The sequence below is a fragment of the Gorilla gorilla genome, chromosome 13, assembly GCF_029281585.2.
Source record: "Gorilla gorilla gorilla isolate KB3781 chromosome 13, NHGRI_mGorGor1-v2.1_pri, whole genome shotgun sequence".
NCBI classification, from domain to species: domain Eukaryota; kingdom Metazoa; phylum Chordata; class Mammalia; order Primates; family Hominidae; genus Gorilla; species Gorilla gorilla.
Window position 1 is genome coordinate 68,399,207 of NC_073237.2, and position 26,509 is coordinate 68,425,715.

Consider the following 26,509-nt stretch of genomic DNA (forward strand, 5'->3'; position numbering starts at 1 on the left):
CCATTGTAACAGTATTAAGAGGTAGGGCCTTTAAAAAGTGACTGGGTCATAGGGATGAAGCTCTAATGAATGGATTAATGCCATTATGAAGGGAGTGGGTTAGTTATTGTGAGAATAAGTTGTTAATGTTTTCTTTCTTTTTCTTGTTTTTTTGTTTGTTTGTTTTTGTTTTGTTTGAGACAAAGTCTCTGCTGTGTTGTGCAGGCTGGAGTGCAGTGGCATGATCTTGGCTCACTGCAACCTCCGCCTCCCAGGTCAAGCAATTCTCCTGCCTCAGCCTCCCAAGTAGCTGGGACTACAGGCACCTGCCACCACGCCTGGCTAATTTTTGTATTTTTAGTAGAGACAGGGTTTCACCATGTTGGCTAGGCTGGTCTCGAATTCCTGACCTCAAGCAATCTGCTCGCCTTGGCCTTCCAAAGTGCTGGGATTACAGGCATGAGCCACTTCACCCCCCCATGTTTTCTTTTCTCTAGCTTACTTTAGTGAAGAATACAGTATATAATACATATAATATAGAAAATATGTGTTAGTTAACTTTATGTTGATTATGTCGATTATGTTATTGGTAAGTCTTTGGCCAACAGTAGGCTATTAGTAGTTAAGCTTCTGGGAAGTCAAAAGTTATCGCTCATTTTAGACTACGGTGCTCCTAACCCCTGCATTATTCAAGGGGCAACTGTAATCCCCTTTTCTTCTTGAATTACTAATTCTATTCTACTTCCCTCACAGACTTTTTACTAATGCAATATATTTTTATACTTGAAAGCCTTCTATTGATCAACCATTGTAGTAAAATATCTGTACATAGATTTAAGCATTTACAGTGGCCTGGGAATATAAGAAAACTAAAAAAGATTGTATTACACGTTTTGAAAGTAATTTGTTAAGTGTAAAGAGTTTTTTTCATCTGGTTTGATAATATATCTATGAATGATTGTTACTTGTTGGTAGAATAAAATAAGGGGCAGCATCAATTTTTTCTTATTTTCCATTTTTATAGATGTGAGTTTTAGGAATAATTTTAACATAAGTCGAGTATATGCGAATGGAAAAAGTTTCATTGTAGCAATATCATTCAATTCTTTGAACTTGTTATGTGATAAATTTACATATTAATCTATCAAAAATATCTTTAATGATCTGTCAATTGATAAGCAATGAGGACTTCTATCATTTTATTGACAGTTAAAGACCACAATGCTAGAGAAATATCGTAGGGTACCAGGCAGAAGCCTTGGTAGGGGCACATTTGAGCTTGGTGACTATGGCTATTCCATCTACTGTGCTGCGTGCCTTGTTCCAGTACTGCGTGGCTACTCAGGTGCAGCCCAGAAAAAGGGAAAGTGGGATTCAGTTATTTTTACCATGTGTATGTTAAGTAAAAGACAATGGAAATATGAAATAATAGATGGTGGAATCTAACCTCGACAAGGAAAATGGAGGAAGAAGATGGCTGGTGGACTGGGCAAAAGTACAGGGAGAGAGTAAAGGGAAGGCTCTTTTTTTTTCTGAGACGGAGTCTTGCTCTTTTGCCCAGGCCAGACTGCAGTGGTGCTATCTTGGCTCACTGCAAGCTCCGCCTCCCGGGTTCAAGCCATTCTCCTGCCTCAGCCTCCGGAGTAGCTTCATTCTTTTCTCTCTTGTTGCCCAGGCTGGAGTGTGATGGCACGATCTCGGCTCACTGCAACCTCCACCTCCTGGGTTCAAGTGATTCTTTTGCCTCAGCCTCCCAAATAGCTGGGATTACAGGTGTCCACCACCACACCTGGCTGATTTTTTGTATTTTTTTAGTAGAGATGGGGTTTCACCATGTTGACCAGGCTGGCCTTGAACTCCCAACCTCAGGTGATCCACCCACCTCGGCCTCCCAAAGTGCTGGGATTACAGGCATGAGCCACCATGCCTAGCCATGTTTCTTTTCTCTTGCTGCTTTTAGGATTCTTTCTTTATCCTTGATCTTTGAGAGTTTGATTACTAAATGCCTTGAGGTACTCTTCTTTCGATTAAGTGTGCTTGGTATTCTGTTACCTTCTTGTACTTGGATATTGGTATCTTTCTCTAGGTTTGGAACGTTCTTTATTATCCCTTTGAATAAACTTTCCATCCCTATCTCTTTTCCTACCTCCTCTTTAGAGGCAAATCTATGAGTTTTTGAATTTGTGGGTTTTTAGATCCTATAGGCTTGCTTCATTGTTTTTTATTCTTTTTATTTTTGTCTCCTCTGACTGTGTATTTTCAAATAGCTTTTTTTTTTTTTTTTGAGAACGAGTCTCACTCTGTTGCCCAGGCTGGAGTGCAGTGGTGCGATCTCGGCTCACTGCAACCTCTGCCTCCCGGGTTCAAACAACTCTCTGCTCAGCCTCCTGAGTAGCTGGGATTACAGGCGCCCACCACCACGCCCAGCTAATTTTTGTAGTTTTAGTAGAGACGGGTTTTCACCAAGTTGGCCAGGCTGGTCTTGAACTCCTGACCTCGTGATTCACGTGCCTCGGCCTCCCAAAGTGCTGGGATTACAGGCATGAGCCACTGTGCCTGGCCTCAAATAGCCTATTTTCAAGCTCACAAATTTTTTCTTCTGCTTGATCAATTCTACTATTAAAACACTCTGGGCTGGGCACGGCGCCTCACACCTGTAATCCCAGCACTTTGGGAAGCCAAGGCAGGCAGATCACTAGGTCAGGAGATCGAGACCATCCTGGCCAACATTGTGAAACCCCATCTCTACTAAAAATACAAAAATTAGCTGGGTGTGGTGGTGCAGGCTTGTTATCTCAGCTACTCAGGAGGCTGAGGCACAGGAATCACTTGAACCCACGAGGTGGAGGTTGTAGTGAGCCGAGATGGTACCACTGCACTCTAGCCTGGTGACAGAGCGAGACTCCTTCTCAAAACAACAACAACAACAACAACAACAACAACAACAACAACGAACAACAACACTCTGATGCATTCTTCATTATGCCAATTGTATTTTTCAGCTTCAGGATTTTTCCTTGATTCTTTTTAATTATTTCAATCTCTTTGTTAAATTTATCTGTTAGAATTCTGAATTATTTCTCTGTGTTATCTTGAATTTCTTTGAGTTTCCTCAAAACAAGTATTTTAAAGTCTCTTTCTGAAAGATTACATATCTTTCTCTCTCCTGGATTAATCCCTGGTACTTTATTTAGTTCATTTGGTAAGGTCATTTTTTTTTTTTCCTGGAATGTCTTGATACTTGTAGATGTTTGTTTGTGCCTGGGCATTGAAGAGTTAGGTATTTATTGTACTTGTCACTATCTGGGCTTGTTTGTACCTGTCTTTCTTGGGAAGGCTTTCCAGGTATTTGAAAGGACTTTGGTGTTGTGATCTAAGCTATATCTGCTTTAGGGGGCACCCCAAGCCCAGTAACAGTGTGGTTCTTGCAGACTCGTAAAGGTAGTGCCTTGATGGTCCTGGACAAGATCTGGAAGAATTCTCTGGTTTACCAGGCAGAGACTCTTGTTCTCTTCCCTTACTATCTCCCAAATAGTCTCTCTCTCTGTTCTTAACCACCTGAAGCTCGGGGTAGAGTGACACAATCACCCTTGTGGCCACAATCACTATGACTGTGCTGGGTCAGACTTGAAGCCAGCACAGCACTGGGTGTTGTCCACAGCTTGCTGTAATCACTCCCTGGCTACTGTCTATGTTCACTCAAGGCCCTGGGGCTCTACAATCAGCAGGTGGTGAAGCCAGCCAGGCTTGTAACCTTCCCTTCAGGATAGTAAGTCACACCAGTTCCCCGGCAGTTCTAGAGGTGCCGTCAGGGAGCTAGCGATTAGAGTCAAAAGACTTAGAAAGCCACCTGGTGTTCTATTGTACTGTGGCTGGGCTGAACTCAAACCACAAGACACAGTCCTTCCCACTCTTCCTTCCCCTTTTTGAAGGTGGAGGAGCCTTACCTTGTGTCCACTGCCACCACAGATCCCCTGGAAGTCCTGCCAGACTACTGCCTATGTTCCCTTAAAGCCCAAGGATTCTTAGTCAACTTGTGAATTCTGCCTGGCCTGGGATTAACTCTTCAGAGCAGTGGGCTTCCCTTTGGCCCAGGGCAGATCCATAAATGCTGTTTAAGAGCCAAGTTCTGGAACTGGGGACTCCAGGAGCCTGCTTGATATTTTATTCTTCTGTGGCCGAACTGGTACCTAAAGTGCAAGACAAAGTACCGTTTACCCTCTGCTTTCCTCAAGCAGAGGGAGTCTTGCTCCATAGCCACCACAGCTTGGGTGAATGTGCTGAGTTTCACCCAAGGCCCTCAACATAGTACCTGGTATTGCTGCTGGTTATTCAGGGCCCAAGGGCTCTTCAGTTAGCAGGTGGCGAATCCTACCAGGACTGAGTCTTTTCCTTCAAGGCATCAGGTTCCCTTTTGGCCCAAAGTATGTCTAGAAATGCTGTCAAGGAGCTAGGGCCTGGAAAGACAGTCTCACACCCCTGACAGGTGCCCTATCCTGCTGTGGTTGACCCGATATCCAAGATGCAAGAAAAAGTCCTCCCCACCCTTCCCTCTCCTCTCCTCGAGTAGAAGGAAGGAGTCTCTTTTGGAGCCATGAGCTGTGTGGCCTGGAGTTACGGGAGGGGTGATGCCAGCACTCCTGCAGCCACCCCAATTTGTGTCTCAGGAGGTTGTGTTCCCCCACCCCGCCGGCCCAGTCTATTGTCTCTGGGCCCAGTTCAGCACTAGGACTCACATAAAAGTTGTAGTCCTTGGGGCCTAGACTGTCTTTTAAGTTTATTAGGGCCCCTGGGCACTTTAGCCCACTGTAGTCTGTGGCTAGGCTTGTGGAAACTCAAGTCCCAACTGCTGGGATCAGCAATTCCCCTCTGGCCAGGGCTGGTTTGAATGCTCCCTCTGTGGGCAGACATCAGCTAAGTTTGGTCCAGTTTTCTTTTCTGCTATAACAGAACAACACTGAGTTCGGTGGCTCATAATTGCTATGCTCTCCTTCCACCAGTGCCCAGAAATGCTCTCCACACCACACCACCAAGCCCCGGGGGGTAGGGAAGGGGTAGCATATGCAATTCAAGACTGGTTTTTGTATCTCTTCAGTGCCTCTTTCAGCAAGATAAAGTTAAAACCAAGTACCATGACTGCTCACCTGATTTGTAGTTCTTATGAAGGTGCTTTTTAATATAGTTGTCAAATTGGTGTCCTTGCAGGGGATGATTGGTGAAGCCTTCTATTCTGCCATCTTGCTCCACCTCTCCAATTAGCCATTTTTAATACCTTGTATCTTCAATTGAGAATTTTTGAAGTCTCAGATTGATATTATGGCAGAAAAGGAGGAATCACACACAGCTTGTCTTTGGATGACCAAAAGCAAACACCTGTCTTTTTTTTTTTTTTTTTTTGCCTCTAAACTCAATTCCATTTGGTATCAAATACCTTTTAACTCAGCTATAGTCTCTTTTAAGAATATTTACATATTTAATAAAAAACAAATGACTATGACTCACTAATATGTGTTTCTTTTCTTTTCTTTCTTTCTTTTAAAGATAGTGTTTTTAGAAGAAGCATCTCAACAAGAAAAACTGGCCAAAGAATGGTGCTTCAAGCCATGTGAAATAAGAGAACTGAGCCACCAGTAAGTTGTTACTTCTTCCCTTTTACTGGGTGCCACTAATAAGCATAAATTATAGAAAACCTGCCTTGAGAGACAGAGAGACTTTAAAAAATAATATTAATTTAACAATAATTATTTTGTATTAATTATTTGTTAAGGGAGGAGGTGGGAAGGAGAAGGTATACAGAAAGCTGAAGGATAGAAACTTAGAGAGCTAGAGGCTGCCATCATTCATCAATTTCTTTAGCATATATTTGTTGAGCATGCTATGTGCAGTACTGGAGGGTCTGGAGGTGAAAAAGATCTTCAAAGTCCTTGTCCTCACAGGGTTTACAGTCCATGGAGGACAAAGACAGTAAACAAGCAAACAGATACCTGCGCATGACCATGGTAGATTGTGATAGCTTCTATAAGGAAGGAAACAAGGTGGGGAGGGGTATGATAGAGGTTAACTATTAAGAAGTAGGGAGGAAAGAAAATTTGAGAATCGATTGGTTGGGGAAGTTCAGAAGCACACTTGAGCTGTGATATTATATTTCAACTACTTTTAGTGGTTTTTAATATTTGTTATATTTTATATATAATATATATTTAATATATGTTATACAGTTCTTAAAGAAATGATTGGGCCAGCCAGGCATGGTGGCTTATACCTGTAATCCTAGCACTTTGGGAGGCCGAGGCGGGTGGATCACCTGAGATCAGGAGTTCAAGACCAGCCTGGCCAACGTGGTGAAACCCCGTCTCTACTAAAAATACAAAAATTAGCCTGGCGTGGTGGCGCATATGATGCCTGTAATCCCAGCTACCTGGGTGGCTGAGGCAGGAGAATCTCTTGAAGCCCGGGGGGCAGAGGTTGCAGTGAGCCAAGATCATGCCACTTCACTCTAGCCTGGGTGAAAGAGCAAGACTCTGTTAAAAAAAAAAAAAAAAAAGCTCAGTTTCCTCATAGCCTGGTTGATATGCTTTATGGAAATGGGAAAACTTTTTTTTATTGTAATTTTTATTTTATTTTTTATTTATTTTACTTTAAGTTCTGGGATACATGTGCAGAACGTGCAGGTTTGTTACATGGGTATACATGTGCCATGGTGGTTTGCTGCACCTATCAACCCTTCATCGAGGTTTTAAGCCCCACATGCATTAGATATTTGTCCTAATGCTCTCCCTCCCCTTGCCCCCCACTCCCCAACAGGCCCCGGTGTGTGATGTTCCCTTCCCTGTGTCCATTTGTTATTATTGTTCAACTCCCACTTATGAATGAGAACATGCGGTGTTTGGTTTTCTGTTCCTGTGTTAGTTTGCTGAAAGTCATGGCTTCTGGCATCATCCATGTCCCTGCAAAGGACATGAATGGGAAGACTTTTTTAAAGCTAAAATATTTTATCTTGTTTCAGGCCAAGTAAGTCCCAAGGCCAATAAAATTGGTACCATTTATATTCTGAAAACACCTTGATAACTTGGGAATAGACTTTCATGTAATATAGAGAAACACTGTTTCACGTAATAGAGGAACATTGAACTAGGAATGAAAATACCTGGTTTGAATCCACAGACTGTAGCTTTGCAGATGTTAAAAGTCAAGCAAGCCACTTTCCCTCTTTGAGGTCATCTAGACTATGAAGCTCATCCCTGGTCATAGTCCAGAGAGACAGAGTGACTATTTATAATGTTTCACTCCACCTGCAGTTTTACTCACATCCCTTGCCTCCTTCCCTCTCCCTGCTGCCTCTCTATGGGCTTGGAAGTGTGTGGGCGCTGGGCATGGAAATGAATATAGTAGCTTCTGCTGTTACCATCTACTTCCTCTTGCTAGATTTTCATGTAAGAATCTATGATGAGGAGCAACTGACATTTATAGTCTCCTGCTTGCGTGTCTTTGTGGTGCAGGATTAGAAGAAGGCTTGGAAGCAGTTGAAGTAGAGGCTGAGATGGGATGAGAGAATGGTGGAAACGGTTGGAGGATGGGGAGGAGGGTAAACATAACTGTGGGTCTTCACATCCTTTTCTTCCTCTTTATGAGGTTGCTTTTGAAATTAAATCCATCAGAAATGCAGATTCTGGGGGTCGTATGTAAGTACTGCACACAAGGAAGTAGTAAGGTAAGAAATAATTTAAATTTTAGTAGAAGACTGAAGTCTTTGAAGAAAGATTATATTTAAAATGCAAAGAGATTCTTATATCAAGCACACAAGTTATGTGCAGTTGAATTTAAGTCATGATTAAAATACCATAAAGGGATGTCTCAGACAGTTTTTAATAGATTTGGCCCAATACATAGTGTATCTACAGGTCTATCTCAGTACTGTGTGGATTTTTAGAAAAGGGAAATCACAACTGGAGTACCATGGGCAGTGCTGTGGTAGGAGTGAATCAGATGGTGGCCATGGACCCTGGACAGGTTTGCAGGGCCAGAATTAGGGTGAGGGGAGTGAGGCATTCACCTCAGGCACAAAATTTAAAAGCAGCAGGGGAGGGGCAAAAACTCAGTAATCAAGATAAATACTTTTAAGGCAATATTTTAAAATATAAAAAGTAATGCATGGCTGGGTGCGGTGGCTCACCCTGTAATCCCAGCACTTTGGGAGGCCGAGGCAGGCGCATCACGAGGTCAGGAGATCGAGACTGTCCTGGCTAACACGGTGAAACCCCATCTCTACTAAAAATACAAAACATTAGCCGGGCATGGTGGTGGGCCCCTGTAGTCCCAGCTACTCGGGAGGCTGATGCAGGAGAATGGCTTGAACCTGGGAGGCAGAGGTTGCAGTGAGCCGAGATCGCACCACTGCACTACAGCCTGAGTGAGACTCCATCTCAAAAAAAAAAAAAAAAATTAATGCAAAAACTCATGATGAACAAAATACCAACATTTTAAATAAAGACAAGATATTGTTTGTTTTACAGCCATGCATTTTTTTTTGTGCAATGGAACAGTCACTTTCAAATAACATGGATTCTCAGGCCCATGATGCCATTGCATTACTGGTAGGGCAGGTTGATGATGGTGATGATGGTTTGGGTAATACACACATGTATTGATACATACCTGTATTGTTTTCTGATTATAAAACTTTATTAATGTGTTCCATTTGGTGAAAAGATAGGTGGATGTTCTGATAAGCATATATAAGGGGATACATATATATATATGTGTATATATATATATGTGTATATATATATATATGTGTGTGTGTATATATATATATATAATTTTTTTTGCTCAGGTTATGATATGGCTTGGCCAACACTGCAGATTTGGAATACCTGGGGGAAGTTGAGATTCTCTGAGGAAATTATGATGCTGATTAAGTAAAGTGAGAAGAGGAAAGCTGAAAAGAAGGGAGAAAGGAGAGCTTTTTTACCTTCTGCTGCTTCCTTCAGATCTCTTCTCTGCTTTGCCTGCAGCTGGGCTTTTAGTAGCTACAATTTAGCCATAAGTGATGTTGTGAGTGGAGAACCGAGTTTGAATCCTAGCTGAGCCGCCAACAAATTGCAAGTCAAAAATAAACTTGCAATCCCAGACCTTCCTTTTGTTCTCTCTATAAAATGAGTAGGTGGGCTCACTGACCTCTAATCTCATGTGCACTCTCACATTCCATGCTTCTGTGTGTACCAATATTATCTGTAATTAATCCTGGACTGTAACCTTGATTCTGGGAATCTTTTTATTAATAATCATTTCACGATGCTTACTATTTCCTTAAAGGGACTGTAACTTTTCTGGGTAAAAAAATCACACTTCAGATGCAATAAATCCTTGCGCTTCTGTTGCCTCTGAAGACTTTGTACTCTGAATCATCTTTCACTCTCTCATCTCAGCTACAATGAACATGCTCATTTCTCCTACGTGAAAAACATAAAGTGACTTGAACTCTTCTTCATCCTAACTTTCACTACCAAATATTTTAAAAGCGAGCTCTCCATCTGCACAGGACTTTCTCAAACACTCTCTTTTTAGCACTTAGTGCAGTAACCAAAACATTCTAGAGACTCAGTGACTACTTTTTAAAGGAAGAGCTAAATCTTTCCAAAATTGGGGGTCTTAGGATTATTCCTGAGGCCATGCATTTTTGACCCTTGCAGTTTTTGGCACTAGTCACTGCCCTGCTCCTTCTTGAATGTCTCTTCTTTACTGTCCCTGACACCTCTCTGTCCTGGGTTCCCTCTACCCTCCTGACAATAACTCTGCCAAGATTGATCCTGATCTTTTCTTTCTCAGTCTTACTCCTGAAGTCGAAGGTGCTGCTTAAGATGTTGGTTTGTTCTTTCTTCCACAGAGATCTCTGGCATCGCCAACTTCTAGAGTTACCTATATAAGAAGACCCTCAAATCAGAATCCTTTCTTTCTTTTTTTTTTTTTGAGATGGAGTCTCGCTCTGTCACCCAGGCTGGAGTGCAGTGGCACTATCTCCGCTCACCGCAAGCTCCGCCTCCTGGGTTCACACCATTCTCCTGCCTCAGCCTCCCGAGTAGCTGGGACTACAGGCGCCTGCAACCACGCCTGGCGAATTTTTGTATTTTTAGTAGAGATGGGGTTTCACCGTTTTAGCCAGGATGGTCTCGATCTCCTGACCTCGTGATCTGCCCGCCTCGGCCTCCCAAAGTGCTGGGATTGCAGGCGTGAGCCACCACGCCCAGCCTCCTCTCCTTCTTTTCTTCTGCCTCTTCTCCCTTCTCCTTCTTCTTCCTTTTCTTGCTCTTCTTCTTCCCTCCTCCTCTTCCTCCTCCTCCTTTTTCTCCTTCTCCTCCTCCTTTCTCGTCCTTTTCCTCTTCTCCTCCTCTCCTTTTTCTTTCTCCTCATTTTTCTTCCTCCTCCTCTCTGTCTCCCTCATTCACCCGTAACCTCCTCAACTAGATTATAAAGTCTTTGAGGACAATATGCCTTATTTTTCTCTGGACTCTCCACAGGGCTTGGCGGTTTCCTAAATATAGTAGACATTTGGGAAACATTATTTGGTTAAACAATTTAACTGCATGAGGAAGTTACACTGCTATTCCGTTTTATGACAGGAGAGAAAGCAAAGACCCAAAGGACTGACACTGTGGAGAGATCAGTGACTGATACCTGAGAGAAATCCATATTCCACCCTCCCTTTCAGAGTGCTTCCCGCATTATAGGCCCACTTAATGTTGCCTTCTTGACGTCCTTAAAAAGTTGTCACTGTTCTTTATTTCCATAGTTAGTAAATTAACAATCCCATCACGTGGAACGTAGTGACCGAGAGTACTGAACCTACAGACAAACTGCCTGGGTTTGAATCTCAGCTCCAAAGCTGACTAGTTAACAGTTACTTTTTTTCAAGCTACATAAATTCCCTGAGCTTTAGCATACCCTTATGTAAAGGAGGGTAACAGTACTCTCATACTTACTAAGTTTCTTGTGAACATTACATCATCATCATCATCATCCATAACATTTATTGATGCTTTCCATTATCTAGGCATTGTTCTTACACACACTAAATACATCCTCACGACAGCCCTATGATGCTACTACTATCTCCATTTTACATAAGGGGAAACTGAGTCACACAGAGGTTTTTTTTTTTTTCTTTTTTTTTTTTTTTTTTTTTAATATGTCAAATATCTAACTGCTGATTTATGGTCAAACCTGATTTCAGATCTTAGCAGGCCAAAACCAGAATGTATACACTTTAACTCAACCGCTGCCCACAGATGAGATGATGTATGTAGAACGCTGTGCCAGTGCCTAGTGAATGTACATATTCAGGAAACATTAGCTGCTGTCACCATCATTATTATAATAACTGACTACAAAAAAGCTAGTCTTTTCCATGCGATGTAGAGGCTTTCTTGTAGTAAGACAAGATCAAGATGACCACTGAGTCTGCCATTCCTTGCTCTTGTTTTAAAATAAAGCATTTATAGTTACTCATGGCTTTATTAGGCTTACAGTTAGGTGGTATGTATACATTTGATTTGATAGCATGAGGAATTATTTGTAATGTTAGGTTTCAAGTTCAAGTTGCTTATGTGATTGAATATTTACCTAGGATAATGGTGGCAGTAGAGGGTCCCATCTTTTGGCAAATATCTGTTTGGATGAGGTTAGATACTTAATAGTGACTGTGGTGAACTGCATTAGCTCTTTAGAAAAGCATGAAGTGTCTGTTAGCACCATACTGCCTCGATTCTGTGGGTAGTGCCTCTGAACACTTTCCAGGACTTTCTAATTATAAGAATTAATAGAAATATGAATATTAATTGGTGGATCATGGTGGTAGCATTAGTGATCACAAGCATCCTGAGCATGGTTGTCACAGCATCATATGTAACTCCCTCTTCGCTTCACTACTTACACCACTGCCCGTTTGTGGTCCATCTCCTGAGATCGCCTGTCCCTAACCAGCTTGCTCTTGCTGCTTCTATTTCAGAACTCAGTTTCTGTAACACGTGGGAAAAGACTAGGTTTCTTGTAGTCAGACAAGATCAAGATGACTGCTGAGTCTAAAATTGCAGCCAGTCTGTTTCTCACCTTTAGTCGCCCTTAGTGACTGGTGTGCACATTGCTCAGCACGGCTCCAGAAGTTTTAAAGACCTCCTCTTCCATTCTTGATCTCTGACCTACAACTATCAGTTGTGAGAACAAAATCATAGGATTAAATCAGAGTTCCCGTCCTTTCTTGTGCCACCACTGCTTTGCTTCTGCTCAATGCTGTGTTTTTCCCTCCCTTCGTCATCACTGGTTAGCCCCGACCAGCCATTCCAACCTAGGAGCTATATCTCTCCTAGCAGAGCTTCATTTTTATGTCCTGACCTCTAAATAATTGGAGAATTTACAGTTGTCTGATTGCATTACCTGTAAACCTGTGTGGGTGAACAGTGAAATCATGCTTGGGAAAAAATGTGATTTAAAAATATGGGAAATGACTGAAGATATTATTAAATACTTTTATTCTCATCTTAATTTCCAGTGAGTTCTTCATGCCTGGGCTGGTTGATACACACATCCATGCCTCTCAGTATTCCTTTGCTGGAAGTAGCATAGACCTGCCACTCTTGGAGTGGCTGACCAAGTACACATTTCCTGCAGAACACAGATTCCAGAACATCGACTTTGCAGAAGAAGTATATACCAGAGTTGTCGTAAGTATCCTGTGTGTGAGTGTGGTATTCTGTTTGGTCATCTATAGAAATATCAGTTTCCTAGGACAGATTTAAATTATAAAGCATAAGCGGTTAAGCCTAAGATGAGCCATAGAGAATTTTTAAGTTTCTTTTTCACAGTCCAGTGAGTTTGTGACCACCTCACCTACACAGCTAGTCAGTGGCAAAGAGAGAATTTGAATCCAAGTTTCCAAAACCCCAATCTGGTGGGTTTACGTTACTCTTTTACTTTCTGTGTTTTACTTTACCAAATCTGGGTTTAATGAATATGTGTATTTCCCTACTCCTGCTAATCCATAATGCTGTTCTGAGGACCATATGGATTCATTATGTGACCTTTGCAAAGTTATGTGACTCACTTTTCCCATCTGTAAAAAATAGAGATCATGATAGTACCTATTTCACAGGATTCTCATGATAATTAAGCAAGTTAATATTTGTGAAGTTCTTAGAATAGTGCCTGGCACATGGTAGGAGCTCTATTTGTTTGCTTTAAAAATACCCAAGGAAATTTAAAATTAAAAATTTAAATTACTGTTAGAAGGAATATCATGTTATTCTGGGAGCTTTGCAAGGAAGGGAAAATAGGATGGTCCCATATTGCATGGCACGTGGTAATGTGACTTGAGCACTGACACCACTAGAGGGAACTCTGGGGCTAGTACAGTCATTGAACAGTGGCAGTAGTGTGTGCCAGCCATATGTTGAAGGCTCTGAAAGTGTCCTTCCTTCTCCTCTTTCAGGAAAATCAGTTCCTTTCTTACTCCAATCCTGTGCCCAGAACCACAATCTACTCAGGAATTAGAAACAGTTTCTGCAGTAAAGGAGCTAAAGCGCAAATGCTGCCTTGTCTGACCATTATGTCCTGGTGTTCAGCGCACTTGGTCTGAACACTCATGGATTTTTGTGGGACCCATTGATTCCTCCTAAGGTGTTCACTACATGTGGTGGTGGCAGTATTATAAGCCTTCCACATCAACTGACCTAACCATCTTGCCAGTTTTTTTGGTCTTGCATCATTCCAAAAATAAAAGCAAGTGCTTTTTTTTTTTCTTTTTTTTGGAGACAGAGTCTCACTTTGTCACCCAAGCTGGAGTGCAGTGGCATGATCTCGGCTCACTGGAACCTCTGCTGCCCAGATTCAAGTGATTCTCCTGCCTCAGCCTCCCGAGTAGCTGAGATTACAGGCACCTGCCACCGCACCCGGCTAATTTTTCTATTTTTAGTAGAGACGGGGTTTCACCATATTGCTCAGGCTGGTCTTGAACTCCTGACCTCATGATCCACCCACCTCGGCCTCCCAAAGTGTCAGGATTACAGGCATGAGCCACTGCGCCCGGCCGAGCAAGTGCTAACATTTATACACTTGCCTCACGTAATTATAAATTCAGTGCAATTGTGGATCTTACATATTTAGCATGCACCACATGACACTAGAAAAGCTGAGAAGGACTAAAGCTATGTATAAAGTAGCTGGTGCATTGTGTTAATGAATGGTGTTAACCACACCAAATCTTTATTCTCAAAATTTATTTATACCTCACATTGTTCTAAAAAAGATGTGAGATAGCTGAAAATTGCGTAGTATACAACAAAAGAAAATGAGTCATGATATCAAGGCAAAGAAAAAAAGGGGGAAGGAAAAGTAAAATAAAACCAAGAAAACAATGTCTACTGTGGGGGTCCATGCATTTGTTAGTTTGTCATGAATTTGGCTTTAGATTTCTAGAACCTGACCCAAAGAGGGAAATCAGTTATGAAATTTATACTGCTTTTATGATTAAAAAACACATTTGTTAAGGTAAAGCATATCTATGCTTCATACTGAAACTTAAGAAAATTAATCTCAATATTCCTTAGTGTGGATAGACACTATGCTGCCAAAATATATATTGTAAAGATTCTATACTATCAAAAAGTCCAGATAGATCATTCTTTTATGTTTAGAGAGGTAGAGTATCAAAGACTATATATTTTTCAGGCAGTACTCCATATAAATTATTTCTGACATCAGAGATTTGTTTAAGTATTTGATGTCAGGCCGAGTGTGGTAGTGGTTTAAGTATTTGATGTAAGGCCTGTAATCCTAGCACTTTGGGAGACCAAGGTGGGCGGATCACCTGAAGTCAGGAGTTTGAGACCGGCCTGGCCAACATGGCGAAACCCCATCTCTACTGAAAATACAAAAATTAGCCGGGTGTGGTGGCATGTGCCTGTAATCTCAGCTACTCAGGAGGCTGAGGCATGAGAATCGCCTGAACCCGGAGGAGGAGGTTGTAGTGAGCCAAGATCAGGCCACTACACTCTAGCCTGGGTGACACAGTGAGACTCTGTCTCAAAAAAAAAAAAAAAAAAAATTGCGGAGCACATATCCTATGTGTCTGATAATGAATGAGTGTGGGCCCACAAACTTTTAAGTTGGAGGCACTGAGGGTATGGCTGACATCTGTTTAAGGGTGTGGAGATGTGTTAACTAGCCACGTAGCCTACTCAGTGAGATGAGCTCAGTGGGAATAAACAGGAGTAGCTTTGGGTTTCCTTCCTCCCTTCCTTCTTCCCTTTCTCAGGGGGTCTCCCTGTCCTGTCCCCTTACTGTAATTAGGGCAGTTCCTGAACTTTCTAGTGTTTTCAGTTCATTCTAGTTGTGGAAAGAAAAACTTCACACAAGTTAAATTTAACAGAGTAAATTGAGCGAAGAACGATTCCAGAATCAGGCAGCTCTCAGAACCAGGAAAGGTTCAGAGGACTCTGCCCAGCAAGGTGGGCAGGCAGCATTTAAGACAGAAAATGGAAGTGAGGTACAGCAACAGCTTGATTGTTACAGCTCTGGGTTTGCCTTATTCAAACTTGTTCTGATCACTTGGTGCCTGTGACTGGCTAGAGCTTAGCTGCTGTGATTGGCTGAGACTCAGCTATTTGTTACAAAAGCATATTACTAATCAGGCTTTCAGTGAGTTGATATACTAAGTTAGGTTGCAGTTCCTTATAAACTCAAAGTTGAGAAGCATGCTCAGGCCAAATTTAGCTTGCTTTAACACAGTCCAATTTGAAGCTTCAGTTTCTCATTCACTAAAATCTTCTCCCATATAAGCCCTGTACCTCCTGGTTTGGGCCTGACACTGAGGAAGGGGCTTACTATCAGTGTTTGTGTAGTGCTTCTGAATAACCCCAGCTTTCCGTTTCAATTTCATCTTTAAGTCAAGATTGTAGAAAGGTGCTTAAAATTTTGAAAATTTAGAAAAATTTAGATTACATATCCGTTTTAATTTTGAGTTTTAGTTTGGTTAGTAAATGTAATGTGTCATTTTTCTTGGGGATAGCTGAGATTTATGACCTAATAAAAGGTTAATTTTTATGATTATTCTGCGATTTTTTAAAAGAAGACTGCATTTTCTCTGTTGATTTGACAATTTTTTCTATCTCTATGAGATGAAGTTGTTAAAAGTCTTGAACACTTCTATTCTTTTGCTCCATATTCTCCCATATGGTAAGACAAGAGCATTTTCATTCTGTTCCCTTCTTCATCCCTACCCTTTTTGCTATGTCCTATGTTATATCATCTGAGATTTTAGTTCCATTTTTTTTGCCATGTATACTGTATTTAAGATAATATTTAACTTTTAAGTTTAATTTAAAACAATTATCTCAATTTAATTCCAGTTTTTTATTTTAACATCTGCACTTAATTTAACAATGAGGGCCGGGCACGGTGGCTCATGCCTGTAATCCCAGCACTTTGAGAGGCCTAGGCGGACGGATCACCTGAGGTCAGGAGTTCAAGACCAGCCTGGCCAACATGGTGAGACCCCGCCTCTACTAAAAATACAAAAATTAGCCAGGCATGATGGCGGGTGCCTGTAATCCCAGCTACTCAGGAGGCTGAGGCGGGAGAATCTCTTGAACCCAGGAGGTGGAGGTTGCAGTGAGCCAAGATGCGCCATTGCACTCTAGCCTGGGTGACAGAGTGAGACTCCATCTCAATAATAATAATTATTATAATTATAATTTAACAATGAGCTTTGCTTTTTATTTTGCTACTTGGATCCCTGTCTTCATTCATTTTTGTTGGAATATATCCTCTGACAATTCTTTCCAATCAGGTGAGTGATAAACATTCTAAAACCTAGAATTATCAAAAATGGCTTTACTTTTTTTTTTGACTCTTGAACAATGCCTTAGCTGTAGAGAGAATTCTATTTGAAATTATTTATCTATCAGCATCCAATGTGCTGACATCAATCTGATTCTCATTTCTTTCTAGTTAATTTTCTGGCCTTTGAGATTTTTTTCTTCATTCCTGATATTCTGAAATTATAATTGTTGATCATCCCAATTCATTCTCAGTTTAATTCTTCAATTCATTCTCTTTAATACATAGTTCTTTCAATAAGAGAACTTCTGTCTTCCTTCTGTTTCTAGGAATTCTGTTATTTCTCTTTCTCTTTCTCTCTCTTTCTGAGTATATTCCTCTCTTCAATCTATTGTTCCTTTTGATAATTACTATTAGAAAAATATTGAAACTTCTGTTTTCATGTCTCTAAACTTTTCTTTCATACTACATTCTTAGGAAATGGTATGGGCCAGTTTTGTAAATCATTAACTCACTCTTACTATTTATAATAATCTGTTCCTCTTTCAAGGATACGACATCCTGTCCTATTCATCAAAGGATGCTATTTTTCATTCATTTGATGTCTCTTGTTGTTTTAGTAATTCTTCTTCCTCAGGTGTTCATTCAGTAAATATTTACTGAGCACATCCTAGAACCCATACACTTTTCTAGTTGCTGGAGATTAAATTTGATACCTTTGTCATGGTATTGGCTTTCCACCTGGATTTGTGATGGAGAGCTCATCCTTGTCTGTAATTGACAGGTTCTAAACATCCTCTGCTGGTGGCCAGATTTTTTTGTTTTACATGAAAATTATCTTAAGATTTGGAAAAATTGACAGGTTTCCAAATTCTTTTGACTTTTGGGGCTAACCAATGTTACTGAGTTCTCATTTGCTTTTTTGAAACAATTGACTGGGCCAGGTGCGGTGGCTCATGCCTATAATCCCAACAACTTTGGGAGTCTGAGGGCAAGAGGATCACTTGGGGCCATGAGTTCAAGACCAGCCTGGGCAACATAGCAAGGGCTTGTCTTAAAAGAAAAAAATATCTAGGCATGGTGGCATGCATCTGTAGTCCCAGCTACTTGGGAGGCTGAGGTGGAAGGCTCTCTTGACCCCTAGAATTCAAGGTTACAGTGAGCTGTGATGTGTGATGGCACCTCTGCACTCCAGAGCAAGACCCTGTCTCAAAAAACAAAACCCAAAATAACAACAACAACAAAAAAATGGAACACACTGGATCTAATTAGAGGCTACTGTCTAAGGTACGGCATGTTCGTTTCTATTATCCTAACTCCAAACTATTTCAATCCTGCAGACACTTGAGCTTCTGATGTCTGTACTAGTCAAGAAAACCCTCTTTTTTTACAAAGGAGGAAACATGGAATGTAAGCAACTTTTTCAAGGTCACATAGCTAATAACAGGCAAAATGTAAGCAAGAGCCACTGTCTGGAGGGTTTTCCTCTGCACTTCAAAAGCTTCTGCTAAAGATATGCCCCAAAGTATTCAATCCACTAGTCCTTTTTCCAAGTGCTCAGACAGGTCAGGCAATATCCATTCCATTTTCTTTCTTGAAGATCTTCTCACCTCCTCCCATTCTCTTGTTTCCGGTCAGCATTCTCTGTAGCACTACTGTAATCTTGGCACTCTGCCTCTTTCCTGCGTTTAATGCCCACTCCCTGGATCCAGGAATTACTTTGGATTACTCTTGTGTTTTACTAAAAGACAGTTTCTAAAAGCTTCGTAAGAAAGAGTTCATGGAGAGTAAAATTTTCAAGTCCTTCGGTACTTTATCATATTTCTATGCTACCTTCACACTTGATTGATAATTTACCAAGGTATAAAATTGTATGTTAAAAATAACTCCTGTTGTGACAAACAACTTATATGTACTTGTGGGAAGACCTCCTTTTTAATTGCTAGAACATGAGCATTGCATTTTTTGCAAGTACTTAATTGTCTGTGTATCACTGTGGCCCTTAGAAAATTTTCTAAAGTACTTAGAAAATAGAAACCTATATAATAGAGTGTTTTCTATTTTCTAAGTACTTTAATTATTTACTTAGGATTTTTGGTTACAGAATGATATATATGAGTTGAATTTGAAGGCATTGTTCTGCTTCCAGCATTGTTAGTGAGAAATCCAGTGTCGTTGTGAGTCCTGTCATTTATCTGTGACCAGTTTTTTTTTTTTTTTCCTGGAGTTTTTAGCATCTTTTCTGTACTTACGAACTTAATATCTCACAAGTATATGCCTTACTTTGGGTTCTCTTTTTATTCCCTGTGCTGACAATTCTATGATGATTTTAATTTTGGAGATGAATATTATTTTTCATATTTTTGTCCCTTCCATTTATTTAAAAAAAATTAGATTTCTTATTCTAAATGTTGGATTGCCTAGATTGAGCCTAATTTTCTTATGTTCTCACCTTTGATTTTCATCTTTTCCTTTTCCTGAGCAATTCTCTTGTAATTTATCCTACAACCCTCCTACTGGCTTCCACATTTCATTTATAATATTTTTACTTTTGGAGAGCTCCTGCATTCTGATTTTCATAGCATTCTGTTCTTGTTTTGTGGGTGCAATAGTGTCTTTTATTTCTTTGAGGATGTGAGTCATAGTTGTTTTTTTTAACTGAGCTTTCTTCTGACCTTATAGATTATGTTTCCTCTAAGATTTTTTCCAGATTCTTTCTCCCCCTCCTTATCTTTTTGATAATAGATTCCCTCCAATGCCTATCAAACCCTGGACATACATTCATACTGTGATGCTATAAGGTGCTGACTGGAATTTCTGGGTGGAGGTATCACTTGTTGATGGTAACTTCATTATAGGATGAGTAGTGAAGGCAGTGAATTTGGGTCCCAAATGTCACTGTGAAGACATCTTTCTTTTAGAGCCATTCATTTTCTCTAGAAAAGAATCGTTTAGTCCCCTGCCGGGAGTTGTGGGAGTAGTACACGTGGTATTCTGGGGAAAATGACTGAGTGCCCTTGAGGTCAGCCAGATTTTCACTTAAACCTCTGCTTTACCTTCTCTTTTGGAGCTTGTACCCTCTAAATACTATCCAGGTTCTATAAAGAGTAAATCTCTCTTACAAGGAAGAAGTGAAGTGTGGTTGGCTGATTTCAACAAGGTTCCTGCCAGGGTTTAATCATACCTGCATAGACTTCCAGCCAGTCCCCTGCTAAAACCCACACACTTCTCTCCTTCTTTCCAAGTTGCTTCCAGGTTCTCGTCCATGTTTTTTGTCTTCCAAGAAGATATTGAAATGTTTTCTCTGCTCATGTCTCTCCTCTCATGTTCTTCTTGTGGGTTAATAACGTTTGTACTCCTTTACTGTCATGTTTGCTGTAGTTTGCAAAGGAAAGGAGATAGATATATGTGATTAACCTTCCAGGTTGAGCTAAAGTCTGGCTGAATATTTTTATTCTGTAGTAGAAGAAAAACCTTATTTATGTACTCCCAGATGCAATAAAATTTGGATATCCTTAAACAATCCTAAGAAAGAAGGAATTCATTAGTATCACATTTTAATGAATTCTGAAGCACAGAACTGTGTGAATCGAGAAAAAATCAGAAGTATCAGCTTCTCCTCCATTTTGCCATTTACCTAACTGTACTCTACATCAAGATGGCATACCTTTAAATAAAAACATTTTAAAATTAAAAACTAAAATTCTGTTTTCCTCTGGATGTACCATGTGACTTTTCTGAGCACACGTGATTCACGGTTTTTGTGATTTATTTTTAGAGGAGAACACTAAAGAATGGAACAACCACAGCTTGTTACTTTGCAACAATTCACACTGACTCATCTCTGCTCCTTGCCGACATTACAGGTGAGCAAATGAAGCATGATTTATGGGCACCTCAAGCAAAGACAGGCAGACCATTGTGGCAAACAACTTATATGTACTTGTGGGCAGACCTGCCTTTTAATTGCTAGAACATGAGCATTACATTTTTTGCAAGTAATTAAGTGTCTATATGTCACTGTGGCCCTTAGAAAATTTTCTAAAGTACTTAGAAAATAGAAAACTGTATCATAGAGTGTTTTCTATTTTCTAAGTACTCTATTTACTTACAATTTTTGGTTACAGAATGATATATATGAGTCTGAATTTTGTGTATTAATTTAGGGCTTTTTAGGGAAACTTTACTAATTCTAGTTGTGGTAATAGTTTCTTGTATCAGCAGATACATAGTGGCTGTTGGCTAGAGTCAGGGCACTGTGCTAGATGCTGGAAACGCAATGAGATAAAAAATAGTCTCTGCCCTTGAGAAGCCAGACAGAATACCTACACCATTGATTACTAACCTTAGTAACAACTATGGTGCTGTTACTAGATGTCTAGCGTCGTGCAAAGCACTCTGTAATAATTAGTTCAGCGGCAAACAGCCTTCTGAAGTGGTTACTGATGTCCTCATGTTACAGATGGTTAGACTGACGCTCAGAGAGGATAAGTAACATGCCCAGGGTTGCACAGCTAGTAAGAAGAGCTGATTCTGGATTCGGGTTGATGATTCCAAAACTTGTACCCAGCACAGTACCTGGCACATAGCAGGTGCTCAGTAAATACTGTTGGCTGATACACTGATGCCACTGTTTGCTTATGCAAAAGACCTGACCTAATGGGTGACTCTGAAAATAGATACTACAGTCTTCAGAGAAGGCAAAGAGAACCCAGAACTACGACATCTGGGAAGACTTTATGAAAGGGTCCTTTAAACTGGGCTTTGAAGTAAAGACAAGATGAGGAGAGGACAAACTGTCTTCTAGATAGGGGAAGGACACAGGCATGGGAACAGGAGTGTCAATAGTGGATGCAGGGACCACAGTAGTTTAAGTAGAGGAGTGGATTCATCGCCTGGGGGCAGTGGGAGAAGAGGGTAGGCAGATGGGAGGGTTCACATTGTAGAAGAGCTCAAATACGCACCAAAGACTCAAAAAAGGTTCTAAGTCCAGGTGTGAGTGATGTGATGAAAGTCGTATTTTAAGGAAGATTAATCTAATGGCCAGTTATCTAAATGAATTACAGGGGAAGGAGAGAGGCAGAAAGGTTTTTGAAAATCTCTTATGACAGAGATGGAGACACTGTAAAAACAATTACCATTGTCCCATATAGCCTCAACTTTCTTGCTGAAATAGAATTCTTCCAGCACCTTTGATGAGGACTAGGTTTTTAGTGCTGAGAGCTGCTAGTAAGACTGCGTAAAATTCCTCACAGATAATATTGGCATTGTTTCAGTTAAGAATAGTATGGCCAGGCACGGTGGTTAATGCCTGTAATCCTGGCACTTTCAGAGGCTGAGGCGGGCGGATCACGAGGTCAGGAGATTGAGACCATCCTGGCTAACATGGTGAAACCCTGTCTCTACTAAAAATTCAAAAAATTAGCCAAGCGTGGTGGTGGGCACCTGTAGTCCCAGCTACTCAGGAGGCTGAGGCAAGAGAATGATGTGAACCTGGGAGGCAGAGCTTTCAGTGAGCTGAGATTGTGCCACTGCACTCCAGCCTGGGCGACAGAGTGAGACGCCACCTTAAAAAAAAAAAAAAAAAAAAAAAAAGAATAGTAGCAGTATGTTGCCTAGATAACCACATGCCTGACACCTTATATATATTGTTGCATGTATTCCTCACAACCCTACACATAGCAGAGAACACTGTACATATATAGGTTTAGACCTTAACCAAATAATATCCACCACCTGGAGTAATCAGAGGAATAAGGAATCAGTCCAAATCTTTCCAATTCCAGTGCTCATGTTCTTATCCCTCAGCCATTCTGTGTTTTGTCTAGAAGAGGACCATGATAGAGAGAGGGAGAGAGAGATTCAAGGGATGGTGGTAGAGTAGGAGACAGGAGGGAGATTGTAAGTTGGGGGAGAAGAAGCTGAGTGTAGGTATGTCAATGACTAAGAGAGTCTTTCTTTAGGACCTGAGACTGTTTGCTCCTTTACCATGTGATAAAATGAGAGCAAAGATGGTTGCATATTTAATGAAAATATAGACACACTGGATAAGCAAAGGGAAAAACTGAATAATAACTTTAAAACACCCGGCCAAGCACAGTGGCTCACGCCTGCAATCCCAGCACTTTGGGAGGCCCAGGCGGGCAGATCGCAAGGTCAGAAGATCGAACCATCCTGGCCAACATGGTGAAACACTGTCTCTACTAAAAATACAAAAATTAGCTGGGCGCAGTGGTGCTTGCCTGTAATCCCAGCTACTCAGGAGGCTGAAGCAGGAGAATCACTTGAACCAGGGAGTTGGAGGTTGCAGTGAGCCCAGATCGCGCCACTGCACTCCAGGCTGGTGACAGAGTGAGACTCCGTCTCAAAAACAAAACAAACAAACAAACAAAAACAACAAAAAACCCACCTGACAGCCTGAGAATGGGGATGGGGGAGGTAGTGGGTTAAAGTGATGAATAGAAAAACTTCTACTGTTTACTGAATATAGTAGGGAGTTTGTGGTGGTTACTGTTCTTAAGTGGTGTGATGGTGGATGATCTTTTACATTTTCATTTATGTTTTCCATATATGATTTTAATTTAAAAATTATTGTTGAAAGCTTAGAAAAAGTACTGTTTCAGAAACAAACATGCCTTCATATTCTTTTTGTGTATACTTTACAGATAAATTTGGACAGCGGGCATTTGTGGGCAAAGTTTGCATGGATTTGAATGACACTTTTCCAGAATACAAGGAGACCACTGAGGAATCGATCAAGGAAACCGAGAGGTAAAAGGCCCATTTGTCTTGATTTGTCTTACGGGTGAATTCCTGTGCTGCACTGATGGAGTTAGAGATGGAAAAAGGAAACAGAATACTGTTATCACCCAGTTGGGATGTGCACATAGTGACTCAGAGTGTTCTGTTTAATGCAGTGGGTCGGCTAGTCTACAGTGAATTTGATCAAACACTCGATAATCATTAATGATTTACAAAGAGCTTTCCTTCGTAGTGCCACACTTGATCCTCATAGAAATCTCCATGAAGCATCTGTCTTTTTATTTATTATTTTTTTATTTTTATTTTTTTTTGAGACGGAGTCTCACTCTGTCACCCAGGCTGGAGTGCAATGGCGTGGTCTCAGCTCACTGCAACCTTCAGCTCACTGCAACCTCTGCCTCTTGGGTTCAAGCGATTCTTCCACCTCAGCCTCCTGAGTAGCTGGGACTATAGGTGCATGCCACCACACTCAGCTAATTTTTGTATTTTTAGTAGAGATGGGGTTTCACTATGTTGGCTGGGCTGGTCTCGAACTCCTGACCTCGTGATCTGCCTGCCTCGGCCTCCCAAAGTGCTGAGATTACAGGCGTGAGCCACCACGCCCAGCCCACATCTGTCTTTTATGATAAGGAAGCTGAGTCTGACATAGGCTAAGAGGCTTGCTCACAGTCATACAGCTTTTAAGTAGTGGAGCCAGAATTCAAAACCAGGGTCTATGACTCTAAATTCAAAGTTCTTTTTTTTTTCTTTTCTTTTTTTTTTTTTTTGAGACAGACTGTCACTCTGTCACCCAGGCTGGAGTGCAATGGTGCGATCTCAGCTCACTGAAACCTCTACCTCCTGTGTTCAAGAGATTCTCCTGCCTCAGCCTCCCGAGTAGCTGGGATTACAGGTGCTCACCACCACACCCAGCTAATTTTTGTATTTTTAGTAGAGACGTGGTTTCACCAGGTTGGCCAGGCTGGTCTCGAACTCCTGACCTCAGGTGATCCACCCGCCTTGGCCACGCAAAGCACTGGGATTACAGGCATGAGCCACTGTGCCCGGCTCAAAGTTCTTTCTCTCATGATATAGATCACACCTCGTACTCAATGTAAGTAAAGAGAATAAAAGAGAGAGAAACAGAGGGTATGCAAGAATACTTGCTATGGCATGTGTTAATTTAAAAATGATGATGGAAGTGAAGAATTATTTATGAAATAAAATAGTATACAAGAAGTTAGGAAAAATGAGTTATATTTACAGGTTAATGAAAGACTTTCACTACAAAAGGATTTTTTTTAAAAGATACCAAAGTAATATATGTTTCCGTGGTCCAGAACTTAGAGAAGCACAAAAAGATATAAAGAAGAATTTTTTTTTGTAATGAAACCACCAAAAGTTACCATAATTGGATATCTTTTATTGTTTTCTCAAGGTGGTATATGCATCCTTCACTACTATTTCATCCTACCTTGGGAACAGGAAAGTTGTTCTGCATATGTGCTGGAATGGCCATAACAGGCTAATATAGGGATCTAGAATATCCCCTCTCCACAAAGGTGACCTGAAAGAACATCTCTGCAAGCTGAAATGCAGGCATACAGGAGGGAAGATGTGATTCCTTTTTCTGCTTTGGTTCTACATCTGTGCTCATAGGGAATAGGGCCTCACTCTACTACCTGTAATAAAAGCTCTGAGGATGTTATGTGGTGACACAGGCTAGAGAGAGACCATGGGAGGGACCAAGGCCCACTCTGCTGCTGCTGGACATTGAGCTGGATTCCCAAAGATTGTGGACAGCCTACTTTGGGAAGATTTCCACCTCAAAGAATAGGGTACCATATGCAGATAGAATCATAAAAGGTAAAGATGTGCAAGGAAAATGAAAACATGTTTCCACATAAAGACTTGCAGGTAAATGTTCATAGTGACATCATTTATAGAAGACAAAAGCAGAGCAGGTTCACTGCACATAGGTATCAATCCCAGGGGAGGACTCTAAACACCTCACCAATACTGCACACCACTTGCATGAATCCGGTGAGACAGCACACTTATACAACAAGTTAAGCAAAGCAAGTTTATTATGCACAGATAGGTAGCAAGGGACAGTAGAAGCCTAGGTGAACTGATCCTCCACGGCTCAGGAAAAGTTGCCCAAGAGTCTCATATGTGCATGCCCCACATCACATCATAGCTGAGGGACCCTGTGAGCATGCTCTACCTGTGGTTTTATACCCAGATGAAACTGGTCTCACTGAGCTAAAACATTGCAGAACATCCTGTTCTAGGAGGAATGGGAACAGAGCCCAGGCTGTTCTGACCAGTTTCTCCATATCTCAGGGTGGTTGCATTTCCAGCACATTCTACAGTTATTCTGATAACTACAAGTAAGAAAAGGGGAAAAACTGGGTCACCAAGGCCATATGAGAACTTGTCCTGCACCAAATAGTGGAAACAACCAAAATGTTCATAACTGGTTAATGGATAAACAAAATGTGGTATACAATGGAATATTATTCAGCCATAAAAAGGAATGAAACACTGATACATACTACAACATGGATGGTTTTTAAAAACACTGTGCTAAGACAAAGAAACCAAACACAAAAGGCCACACATTGTATGATTTAATTGATATGAAATGTATAGAAAATGCAAATTCATAGAGACAGAACACCAGCGATTGCCTGGGGCTGGAAGTAGGAAAAACTATTTTTTTTTTTTTTGAGACGGAGTCTTGCTTTGTCGCCCAGGCTGGAGTGCAGTGGCACGTTCTCGGCTCACTGCAAGCTCCGCCTCACGGGTTCATGCCATTCTCCTGCCTCAGCCTCCCAAGTAGCTGGGACTACAGGCGCCCGCCACCACGCCCGGCTAATTTTTTGTATTTTTAGTAGGGACAGGATTTCACTGTGTTAGCCAGGATGCTCTCGATCTCCTGACCTTGTGATCCACCCAC

General features: G+C 41.1%; 1 protein-coding gene across 3 annotated transcripts in view; it reads left to right on the forward strand.

Moving 5' to 3' along the window:
• The window catches only part of GDA (guanine deaminase), a 102,644-nt gene that overhangs the window by 40,844 nt on the left and 35,291 nt on the right, over window positions 1–26,509 (forward strand). For 2 of the 3 annotated variants that reach the window (XM_019034176.4, XM_019034177.4), the window contains exons 2-5: window positions 5,521–5,609; window positions 12,524–12,695; window positions 20,585–20,672; window positions 23,472–23,577. In XM_019034176.4, coding sequence (XP_018889721.1) covers window positions 5,521–5,609; window positions 12,524–12,695; window positions 20,585–20,672; window positions 23,472–23,577 — 455 coding nt within the window. The remainder of the gene's footprint in view (window positions 1–5,520; window positions 5,610–12,523; window positions 12,696–20,584; window positions 20,673–23,471; window positions 23,578–26,509) is intronic. The other variant, XM_055350790.2, reaches the window with a different exon arrangement.